The sequence below is a fragment of the Nipponia nippon genome, unplaced genomic scaffold, assembly GCF_047370975.1.
Source record: "Nipponia nippon isolate SJK-2023a ecotype South Korea unplaced genomic scaffold, ASM4737097v1 scaffold_6, whole genome shotgun sequence".
NCBI lineage: Eukaryota > Metazoa > Chordata > Aves > Pelecaniformes > Threskiornithidae > Nipponia > Nipponia nippon.
The window spans coordinates 476668-496519 of NW_028262380.1; the positions used below are offsets into that span (position 1 = coordinate 476668).

General features: G+C 59.1%; 1 protein-coding gene across 12 annotated transcripts in view; it reads left to right on the forward strand.

Annotated features, from left to right (window-relative positions):
- The window catches only part of DCTN1 (dynactin subunit 1), an 87466-nt gene that overhangs the window by 39468 nt on the left and 28146 nt on the right, over positions 1-19852 (forward strand). For 6 of the 12 annotated variants that reach the window (XM_087737740.1, XM_087737741.1, XM_087737735.1 and 3 more), the window contains 2 exons: positions 13330-13347; positions 17777-17797. The exons of 2 other annotated variants lie outside the window; for them this stretch is intronic. In XM_087737740.1, coding sequence (XP_087593866.1) covers positions 13330-13347; positions 17777-17797 — 39 coding nt within the window. Of the gene's footprint in view, positions 1-12691; positions 13348-17776; positions 17798-19852 lie in introns of those variants that run through there. 4 more of the 12 variants (XM_087737737.1, XM_087737739.1, XM_087737742.1 and 1 more) reach the window with 2 other exon arrangements.

Consider the following 19852-nt stretch of genomic DNA (forward strand, 5'->3'; position numbering starts at 1 on the left):
TGGCCGCATGAAAGACCCCCCAGTGCATCCCAGTTCATTGTCACTCATCGCTGCTGTGCCTCCATCGTACCGTTGCATGTTTGCTCATTGCATGTGCTCCCCTTCGCCAGCCCCGGCTTGCTCAGAGGATGGGAGGTGAATGCAGCAGAAGCGATGGCTTCTGAGCCAGACTGCAGCGCGGTGGGAAGAGTTTGCGTTGCGGCACGGCTGCCCTGCTGCTGCTGGAGGGAGGCTGGCAGCCCTGCCTTTTTCTTTATGCTCAATTGTGAGGTTTTCTGCTGTTCCAGTTAACCGCAGCTGGGTTTTCAAGTCGGCGCTGGGTGCCGGTTACTGCGTTACCCACGGGCCGTGCCCAGCATCGCTCCCAACGCGTCTGCGCAAAGCTTTCGCATCGCCCCGCTGTAAGTCGTGGACACCAGAGAGCCCGCGCGCGTATCGCCGCTTCCACCCGAAGGAGCGACTGGCACACCTCCGGCTGTCGCCGCCTTCTGCCTTCTCGTTCCTTTAACTAACGCTTTAATCGAGTGTGTGCTCCCCGGCCCGCAGGTGTTGGAAGCGCCAGCTGCACGCTAAGTGCTCTGCGTGCTGCGGGAAGCGTAAGCTGTGCTCCCTCACGCTTGCTGTCTGACGGGGAAGCGTTTAAAGCTCTGCGGCTGCTTCGGTAACCCGGTCTGTTGTCACAGCGCCGTTATGTGGCCCGTTATTGCCCACTATATAGCGGTTTTCTAAGCGACACAAGGCAATGCTGCATAAAGCATTTTCTCATGAGCAGTTTTAATCTGCAGCTGAGCAGTGGTAAAACAGGGAGCCGCCGTAGCGAAAGAACAAACCCCAAGAGTTTGGAAAAAGATACCCGAGAAATACGCTTTGGCGACTTGGAGGCAAGTCACGGTTTTGCTTATACGTGGTACTTGTCCTCTCCTCGGGCTGCGGCTTCCCGTGCTTCTCCCGAGGTAAGAACACCCCGCAACCAGCCTGTGTATAACACTTACCAAAGCCAAAAATCTTTTGTATCGCTTATTACCACAACGAACTAAAACTACAAAGGTCTTGGCAAAGCATCATAATTTCCTGTAGGCTGCTGGGGGAATATGTTTTTGCCATGGAACCCTTGCCAAGAGCAAAGCGAATCGGCCGCGCGGGGCTGGGAGCAGGCACGGTACGAGCACGAGAGGGAAAGCGATGCGGTACCTGCCGAGCCCGTGGCGCACACGGTGCCGTATCTTCGACACATCTTTTGTTTCCAGCCGCCTTCGTTTTGATATTTGGGTGGAGAGATGATCCAAACAGCAGCATTTGGCCCCAGAAAGCCCCGAGGCGAGGAGCAGCGCGGAAGCATAAGGAGAAGCTGCCGGGAACAGCTGTTCCGGGGTGGCCCGTCCCTCCTGACCCCCTCCGCCACCCTCCAGCCCGCGGTCTCTGCCTGCCGCTGAGGCCCCACGGGCGCGCGTGCCTGCGTCTGCCCGCCAGCCCTCGCCGCTGCCGTTCTGCGCGCGGCTCCGGCTGGCACCCAGCTGTCGCGGCTCTCTTACGTGGAGGGGATTCTGGTTCTGAACGCTGTGTTTCTTTGCTTTCCCGTCCCCGTTCCCGGGGGCTCCAGGCAGCGAGGCTGGTTGCAGGTTGCTGTACGTACGCCGCCGTCTGCTCGGAGCTTTAGCCGCGTAGCGCTTTTAAGAGAAGTGGTTGTACGACAGTGGCTGTCCAGAGAGCCCGTCCGGACGTGCGGTGCGTGGAGACGGGCTCAGACAGGTACCTCGCAACTCTTCGCAGCGGGACAGGCCAGCGCCACGTTTTTGCTGATGTCTCCTCAGAATTTAACGTTTTCGGCCTTTGATGAACTTGTCAGCTCTTCACCCCTCTCCTTTGCAGCTCTTGACCTTGCACAAGCGTGCGAAAATTGCAGTCCAGTTGGTATGATCACAAAATAACTAACATGATTAGCAGATAAATCCTTATTCATGAGATTAAGGTAGCTCTTTGCATGTTAAATATAGACTTTAATCGTATTAAAAGCTGCTGCTTGCTGCTTTTTTGTGCCAGATGGTCCTTACCCTCCCAGCCAGCGTCCCCCTCTGTTCGCCTTGGTTTTGCTGCCGTCTTTGAGCTCGTCGGCAGCAGCGGAGTAGGGTCTCTGGCTGTTGAGGTCGTGGCTGTTCTGGCCTTCGCTGTCGGTCGCGTTGCCCGTGCTGGTGCCGAGGCGGCAGCCCCCGTGGGAGGGACCCCGGCTGTGCCATCCCTGGGGCTGCGCGAAGCCGGAGGTCCTTCCCGTCGGCCGCGAGGCTGCGTGGCAGTGCGGGGTGTCAGGGTGTCCTCGTCCCTCGCGCAGGCGTCTGCCACCTCTGCCTCGCTCAGGCTCTCTGCCGGCTGCCGGGGCTGCTCAGGAGCTGGTGGTCCCGGCTGTCCCCGGCACGCGGGGAGCTGCTGGCCTGTCCCGGAGGGGTTTGCTGGCCCGGGCCAGGCTGCTGGTACACTGGGTGGGGTGGGAAGGACACCAAACGTCTGTTCGAAAAGCAGTAAGAGGGTGTTTCTCTCCTAATTTTTGGAGCGAAACGGGTTGTGTGCTCCTTTACCTCCTCCGTGCCACCGGGGTCGAGGTTTCACTGACCCAGCCTGTCTCCTCTCTTGCCGAAGTGCCTGGGATGGCGCTGGGTCACGCAGTGTCGCCTTCCAGTGGGACCGAGGGGCCGGGTCCGCTGCCAGGGCCGTGGTGGGAGCTGCCTCCCCAGGCCGAGGGCGGGCAGAGGGCGTCTTGGTCATCCCACGAGTGACGGAGCTGGGCACTCTTGCCCCGGGATGCTGGGGGTGGTAAGGACTTCCAGGGATGCAGAGGAAGGCTGGGCAGGTTCCCTAAAGTTAAATCTTACGAAATACAAAGTGCACGTGAATTATATTTGGCTCGGGGAGTCCTTGAGCTGCGGGTGTTTGGAGCCTGGGAGAGCAGCGGGAGCAGTGTTCCTCGGGTGTCCTTCCCGGCATCCCGCTCCGCCCTGCGACCGCACGTGCCACGGCCGCCGTTCTGGTGCAGGCTGCCCGCCTCGGCCCGGGTGCGGTGGCTCTGGCCGGCACCGCGGTGGCTCTTTGCTTGTGCGGGGGCTGCCAGCTCAGCCCCGGGGCCCTGCGGCTGCGGGGTGGGAGCAGGGGTCCGGAGGCCCCTCCGGCTGGTCCGTGTTACCGCACCGGCTGATGGGATGGTGGTGGAGAGCCGGCTTCCTTCTACCCGAAGCACCACTGGATTCCCTGTTTCATGGCTCCTGTGCCTCGCTGGTGGGGACATCGGGGGTAGGATGCCCGTGTCCGAACACGCTCTGCCTTATCGGCAGGCCATGTCTCGTCTGCCTGCTTTATCTGGTCTGGTCCCACCTCGTCTGGCTAACGTAGCTGTGCCGGCTGCCTGGCTCGGCCTCCGCCGTCCCCTACCAGCGCGGTTTGGACAGTTGCTCCCCGGATCAGCATCGTGCTGCCCCGGTTGTGCAGCGATGGCGGAGTTGTGCAGAGCTCCAGCTGGAAGGGGACGGGCCACAGGCGTGCCTGCCGCTCCCGGGTGGAACAGGGGTAGGGTTGGGGTTAGGACACATCTGCGGTGCCCGGTTGTACCTGGAGGCCCTCGGAGACCCCGAGCACGGGGAGTCCCAGCTCAGCCGAGGCAGGGAGCAAGTTCCTAACTGGTGGCGGGAGGGCGGCTGGTGCCGCAGCGGGTTTGGTGGTCGCGTTTGCAGCGAGCTGCAGGTGTGAGCGGCAGCGAGCCCTTCTCTGGCGTGGGAGCAGGCGTCCAGCGCCCTCCCCGTACGCCTGAGCTGCGTGACCGTGATGAGAACTCTTTTCCACGGGTGCTGTCTCTCGCCACGGCTCACCTAACCTGCGACAGCATGAGCTAAAGCCAGTTTGATGCCTGTTCCCCCCCCCCAATGGATTGGCTTTGTCCCAGCTCCAGTAACATTCCCATTCCTTTCATCATCCCAGCTGGCATTCTGTGTGCCGGAGCTGAATCTCAAGTGTTTTGTTTTGAGCTCTGTAACAAGCATGGCTTCACCTCCCGCTCTGCTGGGCGCCTGATCTCGCTCTGATCCTCTCTTGTCCTCCCGGCTGCCGCCGTGCCCGGTCGCGGGCCGGGTTCGGCAGCAGCCTCTTGGTGCGGGGAGCAGATGGCCCGTTTCAGCCTGATGAGGGCACGGAGCGATCCGCTTCCAGATGGCTTCTTTTTAAAGAAGAGGGGCCAACCCAAGCCCTATTAATCCTTTAAAGGAAAGAGTAATCCGATTATCTCATAAAACGTGCCTCACCTCTGAACTGCCGAAAACACGTCCTACCAAAGGGTCTACGTGAACCTGTGCGCTGATTTTGACGTGGCCGGCGTTCCTCTTGGCCGGCCGACGAGCTGTCGTGGCAGTTCTGCCTGCCTCTGAGGGACGCTGGCGGCGAGGCCGTGCTGCAGAACGGTGGCGGTTTTGCTGCTAAGCAAGGGAAGGGCTGGCCAACCTCCGGAGCTGCGAGCTGAGCAGCATCTGGCGCCGCAAGCTGGTGGTACCACGAAAGGAGCCGGAGTTAACCCCGGCGGCATCGCAGGCTGCTCCTGCTCCAAACCGAGGAGACTCCCCAGCCTTCTTAGCTGTGTGGGGGCTCAGAGCTCCTTGTTCCTTTGCAGGGCTTTCAGAGAAATAACGTCTCTTACACATCTCCGAACGTCTTTAAAGGACAGCTGTACAGCATCCGACACTTGCTTTTTCCCTTGTGAAATTGCATTTTCTCATCTGCTGCTTCTGCTTAAGAGGGCAGCTCCGTAGGTGTGCGGCCAGCCCCGCGTTGGTGTTTGTTGAATCCTGGATGTGGGAAGAACGTATATATCCTGGATTTAGAAAACCAAGCTGTGCATTAGGAGAGGAGTTGGTTCATTAGAGCAGCTACTGCCCTGCCCCCCTTACTGTAATATCCTTAATTCTCTTAGCTGAATGTTAAATCTGCGTAAGCTTTCATGTGACTCCTTCAGCAATATATATGGCACTTTGTTCACTAAGGGGCTTACAGCCACAAATCAAGGTTGCTTTTGTCGGAGGATACTTAATACGAACATGGGCCTCTTGCCTGATGGGTCTGGGTGACGGCTGAAACTGCACCGTGGAGGAAAGCCTCTGTCCTCCGGGCCGACCCGGGGTTGGAGAGGGTTTCTACTGGGGCTTTCGGATGCCTTCAGATAGCGTAAGAGCCGCCTCTGTCAGCTCTTGATCCAAACCAGACGTGACGTGCTCAAACTCGTGAAACTCGCTGGTTCTTCATTAACGTATGCTGGTAGCACTGTTAAAAATGCTGCTCGGCAACAGCTCTGCTGGGGGGGAGCGGGGACGCTGGTGGGATCCTGCCCTCAGCCCTTGAAGGTGTCCGGATCGGTTTGCTGCCTTTTACTGCCCACGGGGGCTCTGCGTAGAGCCGCAGCCGGTTACCAGGAACCAAACGGCAGCGAGGTTTGGATACCCATGTGTTTGTCTCGTCCCCAGAACCGTTTCTGTGGAGGCGGCACCATCCCGTCTGACAATTCAGCCCTTTGTGGAGCGGCGGGCCGACTCCGCTGACCTAGAATAAGCTCTTTCTCTGCTAGCCCCGAAGAGTCCTCGTCAAAGCTGAGGAGGAGGGAGCTGGCTGGCGATGGGGCTGGTGAGCCGCCCCGGTACTGACGGGCTGCGACTGTAACTTGGCCTCCAGGTTGGTTGTTGCCAGCAAGGCGTGACCCAGCTCGGCAGAGCGGGCAGCCCGAGCCTGGGAGGCCGATGCAGGTCCCCAGCCAGAGCTCTGAGCATCCCCGAGGAGCAGAATCAAACCCGATGGCGAGCGCGTCCATGCACGCGACTGCCGCGGCAGCAGGTGTCTCGCAGACACCAGTACGCACCAGCAGCAGGTTTGGCAAGCTGGGACCGGAGCTGAGAGGGAAAACCCAAGTGCAAGGCAGGAGAGTGGTGACCACAGCCAGCGTGCAAGTGGAGAGCTCGAGACCGATGGTCCCTGTCTCCGTGCCCCCAGTTGGTGAGTGTCTGTGACTTCCCTGGACACTCAAGGATTCCGTATAGGAAAAACTGCTTGGCACGGGGAGATGGGAAGCGCCACCGGGAGCGAGGACAGCCTGTGCTTGGGCTGGCGATAAGGCGTGTGCTCAGGTACGGCGTGAGCGGGTGTAAGCCACCTCTGCCCCCACGCAGCTAACGGCTTCGGCCAGCTCAGTGCTTCGTGGCTGAGCTCTGATTTTCTGAGGACAAATCCGGTTGGGCTCCGGCTTCAGTTTGCATTTGCCGGGGTGGAAGTCGAGGCAGCGTGTGTCTGCACGGGCTGTTGGCTCTGCCTGGAGGCAGATGGTAAATGGCAGGGTCCACGTTGCCCCTGGGGAGCCAGGCTGTGCCGCAGGATGCCTCCGGTGCGCTGCGGCTGTGCAGAAAGCGTCTTTAAATCCCCCTGGGGAAGCCTCGGCGAGGCCGCAGCAGCACTTCCCTTTGGGGTCACCCAGTGCCCTTCTCCTTTGAACAACAGAAAATTGTTAGTTGCTTGAAAAGGAGTGATTTTAATCTAGGCTTATGCGAAAGATAGTACCGTAAAAACTAGGCTAAGTTGGTACGTATAGTTCTCTGGGTAGACTCTGTTCTTAATTAACTTTGCAAATGGGTCTGTTTGCTTATGAGGATGCATAATATCTCCCCAGCCCCGGTCACCTCAGAGGCAGCACTCCTCGCTCCTCTTCCCTGGGCGTTTGCACAGGTCGGAGCCGGGGGGTCTCCCCGCTCCCGGAGGGTTCCCACCCCCAGGACCTGGCTGGCGAGGGTTCCCCGCTGGGTCTGGGGCTCGGCACAGCCCGCACGTCTTTAGTCCTGCCTTTGAGCTCCCTGGTGTTTGACACAGGCGGAAACGTCTTGGCCCCGTCGCCGTGCGGGGCACGGTGCAGGTCTGAGCCGCCCGTAGCTGTACCTGCAGCCACGGCGTGGGGTGCTGCGGCCTCGGGACTCCTGAAACCGCTTCTCGTGGTTAGCCCCTGGGATCTGCTGCTTTGCCTCAGTGCTTCAGCTCCCGAGAGCTTGCCCGGGCCCGCCCTTTTGGCTCTTCGTCTGAATATTGTCCCATCTCTCAGCTCATTAGAACATTATCTGGCTTGTTTTAATAAATTGCGGTGGAAGGAGAGGCATTTGCTTGAGGATGACCTTTTTTTTAGCCTGTCACGGACAGAAAGTACTAGCGGTCAGTGTTAGCACAGCTGGAAGCGACTGGATGCTGGAGGGCCCAGTCTTTCCTCAGTGTTTATCTTCTCTAGCTGTTTACAATTTTTTACCTTTTTTTTCTGCTTTAGGAATTCTCAAAGGTTGAGGCAGCCCCATGTGTTGGCCAGGGCCACCTTTATATAAACTTACATCTACAGTACATCTAGAATACAGCTCTCGCGTACTTTTTTGCACCCTGACGTATTTTGCAAAGTTGGCGCGTTTTTGCGGTGCAGTTAAGACAGCAGAAGGTACGTTTGTCCCTGCTCCCGGTAGAGAGCGAGCTCATCTCTACGCAGGGTTACCGTCGCGCTCCCCTGGCTCCCCAGGAGCCTCGTGTGGCTGGGCAAGAGGCCTCAGCGTGGCGGGGTTTGCTCTTACCAGGATCTGGGGTGGATGGTAGGCAGGTTTTTTTGACAACCGTCTTCTGCAGCGGAAGGGGTTGGAGGCTGCCTCCGGTTCTTCAGCACGGCCGGGAGATCCTGCGTACCAACAGCCCAGCCCAGCCTTTGATCTGTGATCCTCTCTGTGGTACGAGAGATGCTGCCTGGAGGGGGAGTGCCAAGAAGGATGCTTCCAGGCTTGCCAGGTCATAGAGTCATGGAAGGGTTTGGGTTGGAAGGGACCTTAAGGATCATCTGGTTCCAACCCCCCTGCCACGGGCAGGGACACCTTCCACCGGACCAGGCTGCTCAGAGCCCCGAACCTGGCCTTGGACACTGCCAGGGATGGGGCACCCACAGCTTCTCTGGGCAGCCTGGTCCAGGGCCTCACCACCCTCAGGGTGAAGAACTTCTTCCTTGTATCTAATCTAAATCTGCCCTCTTCCAGTTTGTAGCCATTCCCCCTTGTCCTGTCACTACGTGCCCTTGTAAAAGTCCCTCCCCAGCTTTCCTGCAGGCCCCCTTCAGGCGCTGGGAGGCTGCTATCAGGTCTCCCCGCAGCCTTCTCCAGGCTGAGCAACCCCAGCTCTCTCAGCCTGTCCTCACAGCAGAGCTGTGCCACCCTCTGAGCATCTTCATGGCCTCCTCTTGGCCCGTTCCAACAGGTCCTCGTCCTTCCCGTGCTGAGGACCCCTGAGCTGGAGGCAGGGCTCCAGGGGGACCTCATGAGAGCGGAGCAGAGGGGCAGAATCCCCTCCCTCGCCCCGCTGCCCACGCTGCGGGGGACGCAGCCCAGGAGACGGGTGGCTTGCTGGGCTGCCAGAGCACATTGCTTGGGTCATGGTGTTTCTTGTCAACCAGCGCCCCCAAGTCCTTCTCCTCAGGGCTGCTCTCCATCCATTCTCCGCCCAGCCTGTGTTTGTGCTTGGGATTGCCCCGACCCATGTGCAGGACCTTGCCCTTGGCCTTGTTGAACGTCATGAGGTTCGCACGGGCCCACCTCTCCAGCCTGTCAGGGTCCCTCTGGATGGCATCCCTTCCCTCAGGTGTGTCAACCACACCACAGAGCTTGGTGTCGTCGGCAAACCTGCTGAGGGTGCGCTCAATCCCACTGTCCATGTTGCCGACAAAGATGTTAAACAGCGCTGGTCCCAATACCGGCCCCTGAGGAACGCCGCTCCTCGCTGGTCTCCACTTGGACATCGAGCCGTTGACGGCAACTCTTGGAGTGCGACCGTCCGGCCAATTCCTTATCCAAAAATTCTTGATGCTGATTGAAGAGAGACGGTCTTAACTGCCTGGAGGCTGGGGGAAGCCCCCTGTGCTTCAGGGAGACAAATGGATGGGGCAGCGGGAGTAACTTGCACACGAACACAAGCTTGCGTGCGCTCGCTTCTGAGCGGCCGGTGCAGCCATTCACCCTCGCAAGGGAGATGGAGGGACCCTCGCCCCCCGCCCAGCGCTGGCGTCAGCAGGGGTTCAATGGCGTTGTCCCCTGTCCCCTGCCGAGCACCGCTGAAGTCCTGCCTCCCTCAGCGGCGCGCTCGGGCGAGGAGCGTGTCGGGCGCCCTGGCAGCCTTCCGGGAGCTGGACGGCCGCATCTAAACTGCGCGGGAGAGGCCAGCAGCCTTCGTCCCGAGCGGAGGAGTCACCCGCGGGTACAGCAGGCCACGCGTGTTACAGAAGGTCCCGACTATAAAATGTGGGCAGCTCGGGTCCCGGGGCCGGCAGCTGTCGAGGGCCTGACGTCGGGTCGTAGATCAAGCGTGGATGTGGCATCGAAGATGCCGGTAGAGGTGCTGCTGGTAGAGAACATGTCTGAAGTATTGGAATGAAATGACATTCCTTGCTTCCTACGTTAATTATCTTTCTCACTCTTCTTGTGGGTATCCACATTTGCTCTATCACTTAATCCAGCGGCATAATCTTTTATCCTGTGGGAAGATCTCACAAGCTGCACCCTTGCTCTGTGTTGGGCACCCAACCACGTGCTGTTTGAGCTGCCAGTTAAATGATACTTAGGGCTCTGGAAGGACTTTACTGGTTCAAACCAAACCAAAGACCAGGACTTGGAGAGTCTTAAAGGAACTGAAGACCCAGACTAACAAACCCCCCGCCGTGGGAGCTGCTGTTGGGACTAGCGTGGAGGTGGAGCGGGCCCCCGCCGTGACCCGCGTTTCTGCGCCACGTTTACTAAAGCCTTGCACCATTTATTTTCCTTCTGGGCCTCGGACAGCGTTTCCCCACGGTGGAGATGAACAAAACGGGGCTGCATCTGACCTCTGGGTAAGGGTGTTGTCCAGGTCGGACGGCATTTCGACACGGGGAATTCTCACCCTTTCTTTCAGCCGGCTAAAATCCAGCGAGAAGGCGGCTTTCTCCCCGTTACGCGGAGCAGCCGGCAGCGATCTGTCCCGTCAGGCTTTCGGGCTGTGCTGGGGGGTCGGCGTGTAATGAGATCCAGACCCTGCCGTCCTTTTCGGTCGATTGATGGGAGCACGTAACCTGAACTCGGCGCGCTAAGTGCTCTTCACTTACCCCAGGGACTTTGGATCGAGTCCGAGAATAAAATGAGGAGGTGGGCTGGCGCGCGTGCGGTGCCGCGGCAGACGGTCGCCTTGGCCGGTCCCCGCAGCGGGTCGGTGCCGCCGTGCCGGTGCTATTTTGGGCAAAGAGATGATACGCAGCTCCCAGGGTGGGGTTTTTTGTGAACTGGCATGAAATTTGTGCAGACTTTCAGCTGAAGTCTGTACCAGTCTGTGTTTCTGTAGCACAGTTGCAGCCGGCTGCTTTTACTGACAAGTATTGAAATTGCTTTCAGAGCAAAAACACGGTGAGAGTTTTTAGTGTATCAAACAGAATAAAACCCCGGTCTGCATGCTTCAGGTATGAGCCTTATAGGGGAGGAAATTCCACGTGTATGATTAATTACTGAATTTTGGGCTGTCTGAAGTGTCCCTGGAGTCTTTTATAAAGTGTTCCTGGTTTTTGAACTCTGGCTGGAGGGAAAGGGCGGAACAGCTGGAGGGGAGCCGTGGCCTGCTTGCCGCTCTCCCCGCTCCCCAGACCTGGTTGCTTGGATGTGCCGCGGTGCTCGCGGCCCCGTGCCGCAGCCCCTCGTCTCGGCGCCTGCCGGAACCCGGCGCGTCCTGTCCCACCCTGCTCCTGGGAGGCCACGCTTTGCTGCTGAGCAGTCTCCCCGTTCCCAGCCTCATTGCTCTCGGTCAGTTATTACCTGTGGTTCATAGGCCAAATTGCCCTTTAGCTGAAATAGCTTTCCCCTTTGCTCGTGTCCGCCCCTCGGATGCAATTACAACGCAATTGAACCTTCACTGAGCCTTTATTTTGCTGCCTTGGGCTGGGTGGGTGTTTTCAGTCTCTTGTAGGCTCCTCATCCTGCAGCGTGGTGGGAGCGCAGGGCTGAGGGAGCTGCCAGGGTTAAAGAAGGCGATGCTGCTCCTCCAGCCGCAGGCTGCAGCGGCTGCCGCCTTCCCGCCCTCGCCCGGGTGCTGCTGGTGTCGGAGGTGCAGCGGGTCCCCGGGCCCGCGCACCCCTCGTGCAGGAGGCGGCTTCTGTGCCGGGGGCTGGCGCCCGCGGGAGCCGCAGCCGTGGGGAGGTCGTGGGGGGTTCCTGCAGCAGCGGGGGCACGGCTGTGCCCCTGGGATGGGCACAGCGGCGAGGCCAAGGCGAAGGGGCCGCCGCCGTCCGCCCCCGGACCCCTCCGCGGAGCAGCGCGGGTCCCTTCGGGTCCGCTCAGCACCGGTGCCCCCTCCCACGGAAACGCTCGGGCGCCTGGAGCACTCGGCCATCGCAGGGGCGGCAGTTTTCTGTCTTAGCTCTTTCTGATTGACTCCAGCTTCTCCGTCCCAAATGCTACTTTTTAGTCTGATGCTTCCCATCCTCAGCCTCTGGAAAAAATTAAGTTAATGGGCCCTGGGAGGGGGTGGCTTTCGTTGTGTTAGACGACTTTTAAGAGTCTCATAAACCCACAGATTTTTATTTTTAGAACATATATTTACACAGGCGCACACACACATATATTTATCTATATTTTAATTCTCTCAACTTTCAAAACCTCAATCCAGGGAGAACATCTGTGCGAGGCACCGCAGATGTTCATTTTCCTGATTCAGAAGTTACTCAGAAACCAAAACGCGCTGCGGACGGCGGCTCTGGCGGTTGGGCGCCGGCTGTCCGCGGCACGGCGGGCTGCGGGACGGCCTCGCGTCCCCGGGAAATGTAACCTGCGGGTGAAAGTTGCCTTTAAAGACTTTTTCCAAGAGATTGCCCGTATCGCGCCGGGCGTCTGCGACTAGTGGTGCTAACAATGCGCTTTGTGTGGAGACGCTTGGGTATGCACGTGCTATTTAGGCAGGACAGTTGCCGCTGTGGGCGAGCCCGGGCCAGCCCGAGCTCCTCTCCCTCCTGGTGCCTTCGTGTGAAAGTATGGGAAAATAATGGAATTGAAATGGGAGTTGTCAATAATGGAAAAGGAGGTCTGTGTTCACACACATAAAATACACAGAATTAAAGATGGGTGTACAAGGAGTTGACATCCGAAGGGCCGGGATCTCCAGCGTGCGGTGGGGTCGGGGCATTGAGATTGATAAAGAATTCCCGGTGAGATCTGGCGCTAAACATTCCCGGTCGCTTTGGCATTTGACCCGCTGCGTTGCAGTTCTGGTGGAGCGTTGGTCCAGGGGCAGAGCGGATGCCAAGCAGGAATTCAGGGTTTGAGCTTGGCAGCGCAGCCGGGCTCAGACATGGCTGTCCGGCTGACGTGCCAGACACCGCACCGGCTGCCGGGGCTCGTCTGCGGGGGCTCTTTTAGGGCAGGGGCTCTCCGAGGCCGGTGCTGCCGCGGGGGCTTGGCCGGTGTCCTTGGCCGTGCAGGGGTGCATTGAGCTTCTTGAAAATAAATCCCCTCGCTGGCAGGAGGCGCGTGGCCGGGGCCGAGCCGGGCGGCTGCGAGAGTGGGCGGCTGGTTGGGCGGTGAACGGCAGCGCCGCAAGATGGAAACGGCTCTGCGCAGACATCTCTCCGTCTGTCTGGGCTTAGCTCCGTCCATCTGTCTGGGCTCAGGGGATTTGCTCGCGAGGTCCCGGCCGCCTTGCGGGCCGGCGTGGCCGCGGCGGCGCGTAGGCACGGGGCGGGCTGGGCTGCGGGCAGGAGAGGTTTGTGGGGCGCCGTGGACGCGCGCGGATGCCGAGCGGAGGGACGGAGCTGCCTGGACCCGCCGGCGAGGCGGCCGAGCTGGGGTGTTGCTAAGCTACTGGGGACCCCTCGCCCGAGAGGAGCATTGCCTGCCGCCGCCAGCTCGGTGCAGCATCCCCGGCGCGGGGAGGAGAGACCCACCGGCGGTGATGTAATGAGCCGCCGGGGCGGTGGTTGGAGACACCGGCGGGGAGAGGACAAGCGGCCGCAGCTCCGGCGGCTGGCATGGGCCCCCGCGGCCCCGGCACACCGCAGCCCTGCTGAGCAGCCGCCTCCGTAGCAGCCGGCGCTTCGGGAGAGGCATTTGCTGGATTACCGGGGTGGATGGCGAGCGGATAGAGGGAAGCTGCAGCCATTTGCAAGCGCTGCCGGGCAGCCCGTGCTCCCCAGACAGAGCCGCCGAGAGCCGCATTGTTGTGACCGAGTGCTAACAGTCTCTCTCTGCCTCCCTCTTTCCCTTTCTCTCTCTCTCTCCGTCTGTCTTTTCTGCAATGATGAGGCAGGCCCCAGCAACACGGAAGGTACAATCTGCTGCCGTATTCATACCGTCATTGCTAACGCTGCTTCTGAACGTACCTTGGTTTGCTCTTTTTTGTCCTTTTTTTTGTATGTTAACGCTGCTGCGCTTTAACTGTGAGTTCGACTGGGTTTCAGGTACCTGTGGACGGGCGGGGGGGCGGGTTGCTGAATGAGAAAGCAGCATCGTTTCGTGCCTGCCTTTTCCTTTCAAGTTTCCGTGGAAGTCATTTCTCCATTTCACCTGTCTGTGCCTGCGTTGCATGCAGCATCTCTGCAGCTCGGCTGGGCTCCGGTGCCTTCCCGGCTGCCGGAGGCGCTGGTGCTTGGCTTGGGGAAGTCGCATGTTAATAATAACGTTTTTCCTGCCCTAGCCGTGCAAGCCGTGCCGGTGGGTTCTGCCTGCTTTTAGCATTTCCCAGTGTTTGTCCTCTCTGGATCCCCTGTCGAGCTGACGTTTCTGCAGGTTACAGCACGGACTCTGGTTTGTGCTCTGGTAGTGTCCTATATGTTTATTTTTAGCTTAACCAGGATATCACTGCTCAGCTTAAAGAGAAATCCGGAGAATTTTTGCCTGATCTTAAAGAAGTGAAAATAAAAATAACCAAAGGCACAAACGTGCAACTTCACTGGCCGTGCTGTGTCAGCGAGAAGACTTTGCCGTTTTATTAACGTTACAGTAAACGCTCTTGATTTATGTATGTGGTTCCTTGAGCTCACCAAACGCAGTGAAATACTTTGTTACGCGGTGATTGCTTTAAGAGCTCCGGTTTAATCCACTTCCAAATGAAAAGTTTTATAATTGCTGATTTTCCTCTGCCTCCAGCAGAAGGGTGGAGCGGTGGGGCCAGCCCAGCGCTCAGCGCCCTGTCTGCCAGGCAGCTTTACAAATCCCACAGCCGCTGGATTTAATCCTGCTTTTCCTGCCGTTACTCCCCCTTGGACAGGCCGTCTCTGTGCGGGATCGCGCCCGGGAGTGCATGTGCAAGGCGTTGCCGGTTGTTTAAAATGCAAAGTTTCTTGTAGCCTATACCCAGCAACAACGCAGGTGACATGGTCCTGGGAAAAACGCCCCGGGGAGCTCGTCCTTCTGCGTGGAGTGCCGCGGGGTAGAGGCAGCCTTAACGCCAACAGGTTTTGCCTGGAGAAGTCTCGGTTCCTCCGAGAGGCCGAGCTCCCTGACGGGGAGCAGGATGGCATCGCGCCCGCTCGGGCGGGCAGCGCCGAGCTGCGGCCTCTGCTCGGTTAGCGCCCGTGCGCCCGCTGCGGCCGCTGCCAGCCCCGCTCGGGGGGAGCACGCCGGCCCCCTCCACTCGCTGCTGCAAAACCTCGCGGAAACTACGTGGGAAATCTCTGCAGCAGCAACCGCCGTCTGAGAAGTTCTGCTTTTCTGCATCAGGAGCCCTCAGACTTTGTCCAGCAGAAGCATTCAGCAGCACAGTACCAGTCCTGCCTGGTGCCTGGTGATGTTAATACAAACCTGCTCGTCCGTGCCCACGCCAGTGCCAACGTTTGGTGCTCCCGGCTGGGTCTGGATGGAGACTCCTGCGCTCGGAGCGGAACCAAGCTGGGAGGGACCTGCAGGACTTGCGATCTGCAGCCCCACCTTCGAGACGGGCCGTGCCGGCTCCATCGTGGGCGGCTGGTAGCCAGGAGGAGTTTTGCCAGATTTCTTGCTGCTAGAAGCAAAGTTTGTGTCTGAGTGAGTCTGTCTGGAGCCCCAGATGCTCTCCACGCTCCTGAGTGCAGGACCTGCCAAGGGAACAAAGGTTGTATAATGCCATCAAATATTTATGCAGCAACATTATGCAGCAGAGTTCAGAACTGCCAAATGAAATATTAATGGCCACAGCTGGGTGGTGCAGAGCATCCCGGGCTCCAGGAGGGCCCAGAGATTTGGTACTGAGCGGCTCCATAGTCTGGAGTCTGGCAGAAGTGCGAGCACCTGCTCCCAGCTCCCGAGCAGGGCTCCTGGGTGCTCCCGTAGCTGCAAAGAGCTTTGTCGGTGGAGTCCTGCTGCCTCCCTCCTGCGCGCCGGCCCCTCGCCAGCTGGGTGCCATACCCTCGCGCCTCTGCCCCCCGCACCAAGGAGCCGCTCCTGTTGTTCAGCTGTCGCTTCAGCTTTTTACGGTCTTCACGTGGTGTTACATGGAGGGGGACCAAAATGGCACTCCACCTTGCACCAGAGGAGGCACGAAACCAGGATTAACCTCTGTCGTTTAGCGTGGCTAGCTTTTAGAGAAGGTTACCACGAGGTTTCTCCCTTTTTTAAGGGTTCGGTGTGGTTTGCATTGGGGAAGACGCTCGGTGTCTCCCCACCCACAGCCCAGCAGGGTCAGCGGTCACTTGCTGAGTTTCCCCCGACGCCCAGCTGCTGCGGCGGGCAGCGCTAAGCTGTATTTCGAATGTGGAGACTTGGTTGCTGGTGCGAAACACCCCAGCCCGTGGCTGCTCCTGCCCGGCACGCGCCGGGGCGCTTTCGGTGCCGACGGCGCGGAGCAGGACGGCAGGGAGCACCGTGCCCGGCGCCGGGGGCTCTCCGGAGCTGCCCGCTGCGTGGGGCCCCGCTGCTTGGCAGGGAGTGGGAGCAGCTCCCTCTGCGTGGCTTGCGGAGTCCCCCGGCGAGGCGGCTTTTCAGAGCATTTTTCAGGTTTTTAGAGCCACTCAATGTAATTTTTATTTAGTAGGGCTTTTGAAAGATGCCGGAGTACTCCTGGAGAGCTTAGACTACTGCTCCTAAATCAGCTCTGTATTTATCTGAGGGTTTTAAGCTTTTACTGTTGTCGTTACATTTTCCTGGCAAATTTTGCCAAGCAGAAGATGTTACGGAAGACGGGGATCTGCCCTCAGTATTGAAATGGGCCTCCTGTTGAGTGCAGCCTTTTAGAAAAGGCTGGAAGTGAGCAAAATAGGATTTAGCGCAGGTAATACAGGAGATAATCGGCTATTTTTAACTCATAACCTTTCCAGTTATAATCTATATTTAAAAACCCCCAAAGCAGCAGCTGTAAGATCTCTCAGCTGGTTTCTCAAGGCCTTGGGTGGGAATAAGGCCATTGCTTCTGGACATCAGAGAGAAGCTGTAGCAGTGGACGCGATGCTGCGCTGGCCTGGGACGGGGGGCTGAGCGACTGCCGACGGGCTTCGCACGGCCGAGCGTCTCGCTCGTGACTGCGTCCTCGGGGAGCGTCATCCGGCAGCGTTTTTATTGATCTGTTCTCTTCTTGGTTACTTTAAGCTATGGATTAGGTAATAGAATAAAAAATGAAGCAGAACGTGAAAAGCTTTAAAACACGCTCCGGTGTTGTAAAGCTACAGCTGGGGAGCAGATGCCCCCGCCACCGCTCCCTCTGCCCGGTCCCGTAGCTTCCCCGCTGCCGGCTCGCAGGAGAGCGCTGCCGGCTTCACTGCTACCTGTTGCTCTATCGGTTATGGGTGGAGTATTTGTCAACGGGAAAAATACTTCTTACCTGATGTATAAGTGCGCGGCGAGGACGTGCTGAGGCGCGCAGCGTGGCCTCCCCGCCCTTCGCCGCGGGGGCACCGGCTTGGTGACGGTTGCGTTACTGCTGTGCTGCATGTGCAGCCGGTGGGTGGACCGGGGGGCTGGGGCCCTGCCTTGACGTCGAGGGGTGCGTTTATTTCCAGAAATGAAAAGAGAAGATGGAAGTGTTAGCGAATCAGCTCCATGTTGTCCCTGCGAGTTTTATGACTGAAGAGGAATAGAGCCCGGGGGCTCCGGCACCTCTGTGGGCAGCTGGCTCGGCGATGCTCCGGTCCCTTCAAAAGACAAAGGGCGGAGGGGAGGGGAAAAAAATGTTTAAAAATTTAAACAGTGAAATCTCACACTCAAGTGACCTCTGGGAAAGGTGTGCTGAGTTCAGCCCGCTCCTTGGCAGCGGAACCTGGCGAGCCCCGAGCCGCTCCGCAGGGAGGCGGCTGCACCGTTCCAGGCTGAGCCCGGGCAGCCCAGATTTTGCCTTGGGAGCCAAAGATCTCTCAGAACGGAACGGTGCGGTGCGTTGGCTCCCCGGCATCTGCCGGAGCTGGGGGGGGCTCCAGGCGCAGGATTCAGGGAATCGGCCGTCTGCCCGGCTCTGTGGTCCTGCACCTTGCTGAGGGGGCTGGAGCTCAATGGGCGATCTCTGGTCTGGGCGAGAACCTGACCGGGAGGCTGGGCTGCCGCCGGGCTCTGTTCCTCTGTTTCCACAGGAGCTCTCCTAGCAGGGTTCCACCTGGAGCTGCCCCGGGAGCGCGGGTTAATGAGCTCGTACACCTGATGCCATGCTCACTAATTGCCCTGATGTCTTTTGTTTCCTTTACCTTCTTCTCTGCTGCATCTGCTGCTGCGCTGCTGCGGTCTGTGTCTCTGCTCCTGTCTGTCCCTGTATGAATGTCTCTCCTCCTCTGCCTTCCGCTCCCGCTGCCCTCCAGACCACCGCCCGGCGGCCCAAGGTGAGCAGCAGCGGTCGGGGGCACTGGGATCCCCTCTGTGTTAAACACGAACTCCACGAGTGCTAACCCCAACGCGCGTTTTCTCCTGTCCTTCCATCTCGTCCTGCAGAGCCTGGAGGAGCTCACGGGAGTCGTGTGCTCCTCTGGAGCGTGTCTAAATCGCTGGGGACAACCTACCCGGTCTGTAGAAAAGCTTGGTGCTCTTGGCCAGAGCTCACCTAACGGAGCGGAGCGTAAAAGCGGTGCGGTAATGCCCAGTCTGGCTGGCAGAGCACGCGGCTTAGGGTCCCTGTTGACGTTATTACTCGCTCCTGACGGACTGCCGTTCCCGGCTTGTGTGGGGCGCTTTTCAGGGGCATCTTGGGGGTGTCTGTGGGAGGAGAGGGGTAAGAGCCAAGAGGTGTCACCCGGGACTGTATTGATCCCAGCACAGAGAATGGCTCGCGTTTTGAGGTCTGCCCCTAGCCGGCAGGACGTGCCTTGCACAGGGGCCCGTGGCTGGAGGAGAGCAAGCAAGGGAGATGAATCCTCAAAGGACTCTCTAATAGCCAGATAAATGGGGAACAAGTGTTTTTCTCTTCTGTGAAGGGGTACACCGCAGGGAGGGCTTTATTTTCACTGGCTTGTACAAGAAGCTCAGACCAGGGCAGCGACGTATTCGTTCAGTCCCAGGGCGACTGGGATCCCAGCTGCCCGGCAGCTAGCTCTCCCCTCCGAAAAGCGTCTCGTTAACTGTCGTGGTGGCACCGGGGGCCAGAGCCCAGGCTGAGCTGGGGCCGCACGGGGAGGAGGAAAGTGTGACACAAGCGTGAGTGCAGCGTGAGGAGGAGAGCCCACCGCTCCTTCTGTAGGATAACATTTCCCTAAAATGCCCCCTCCCCGAACGCTTGAGACCGGCAAAGATTTTGCTGTGGGTCCATGGGATGCGTTTGCAGTGAGGCAGAGAAGTGAGCTCAAGGTAAGCAGCTTTTGCGTGCTGGTGTGGATTTTAAGCCAGTTTCCAGTTCCAGCTGGGAGCTTACCCTTTACCAGGCAAGTCCTGGAGAGCTCCCAGTGGATCACGTACCATTGCCCCCGGTTTGAATGATGCTCTCGTCCTTGTTCTCTGCAGCCTGTGCTGGAGAGGAGCTGCGAGTGGGCGTCCTGCGTGACCTGCTCCTGCTCCTTTGGCCTCGCATCCCCGCTGGGCAGGGATCAGAGGGGGTTGCAGACACCCCTGCATGCGTGTTGAGATCAGAGCTGTTGCCAGGACTGAGCGGCTGCTCCGGCGCTCCGCAGCGCTGAGGGCCCCTCTCGAGCCGTTGCCTCCTATTCTGGTCGGGCTCGCAGATGTGTCCGCATCGGAGAGGGTCAGCCGTCAGGCCGCTTTCTCTGGCGCCTTGGGCCTTCCTGGCTTCCTGGGACCGGATTTTCAATAGGAACCATTAGTGCAGGTTGTCCGGTACCTGTGCTGAGGGCTCGAGGAGGTGCCATGCTGCATTTTGGCCCTTTCTGGAAGGAAGCACGTCCCTCGGGCCTTCCCTGACCCCGACTGCCAAGGCCAAGTCGTGGGTCTCCGAAGGTTTCTGGCGCTTCAGATGCCATAAGCAGTGGAACCGTACCAGGTGTGTCCCTGCCGATGCTGCTCTGTCCCCACGGAAGCCGAAGGCTCACTCCGTGAGGGGTTTTTAATCCTCAAAGCAGCAGGAACAAGAACAATGTCCTTGTTTCGAGTAGCGTATTTCTTGGGGATAGCATGTGTGGCTTGGTGCCACGGAGCCTGTTCCCAGGCAGGGGCTCGCACCGTCCCTGGGGGAGCCCGGGATCGCACCCGGGAGGGGAAGGCTGAGCTGCCTGCCCGTCCGTGGCTGTTTCACCTATTGCAGCTGAGTTAGCCGAGGTTTGCCTAAAATAAGCTAGGAATCGGCAGAAGATCCGACTCCAGCATGGCAAGCGAGCGCCTGCTTTCTGTGTCCTGCCGCCGCTTTGGCAGGCGGGTGCGGAGGCGTGGATGCTGCGCCCGTCCCGGCAGCGCCCGGGCGCGTGCCCGGCGTGAGCCACGCGCCTTGCCCAACG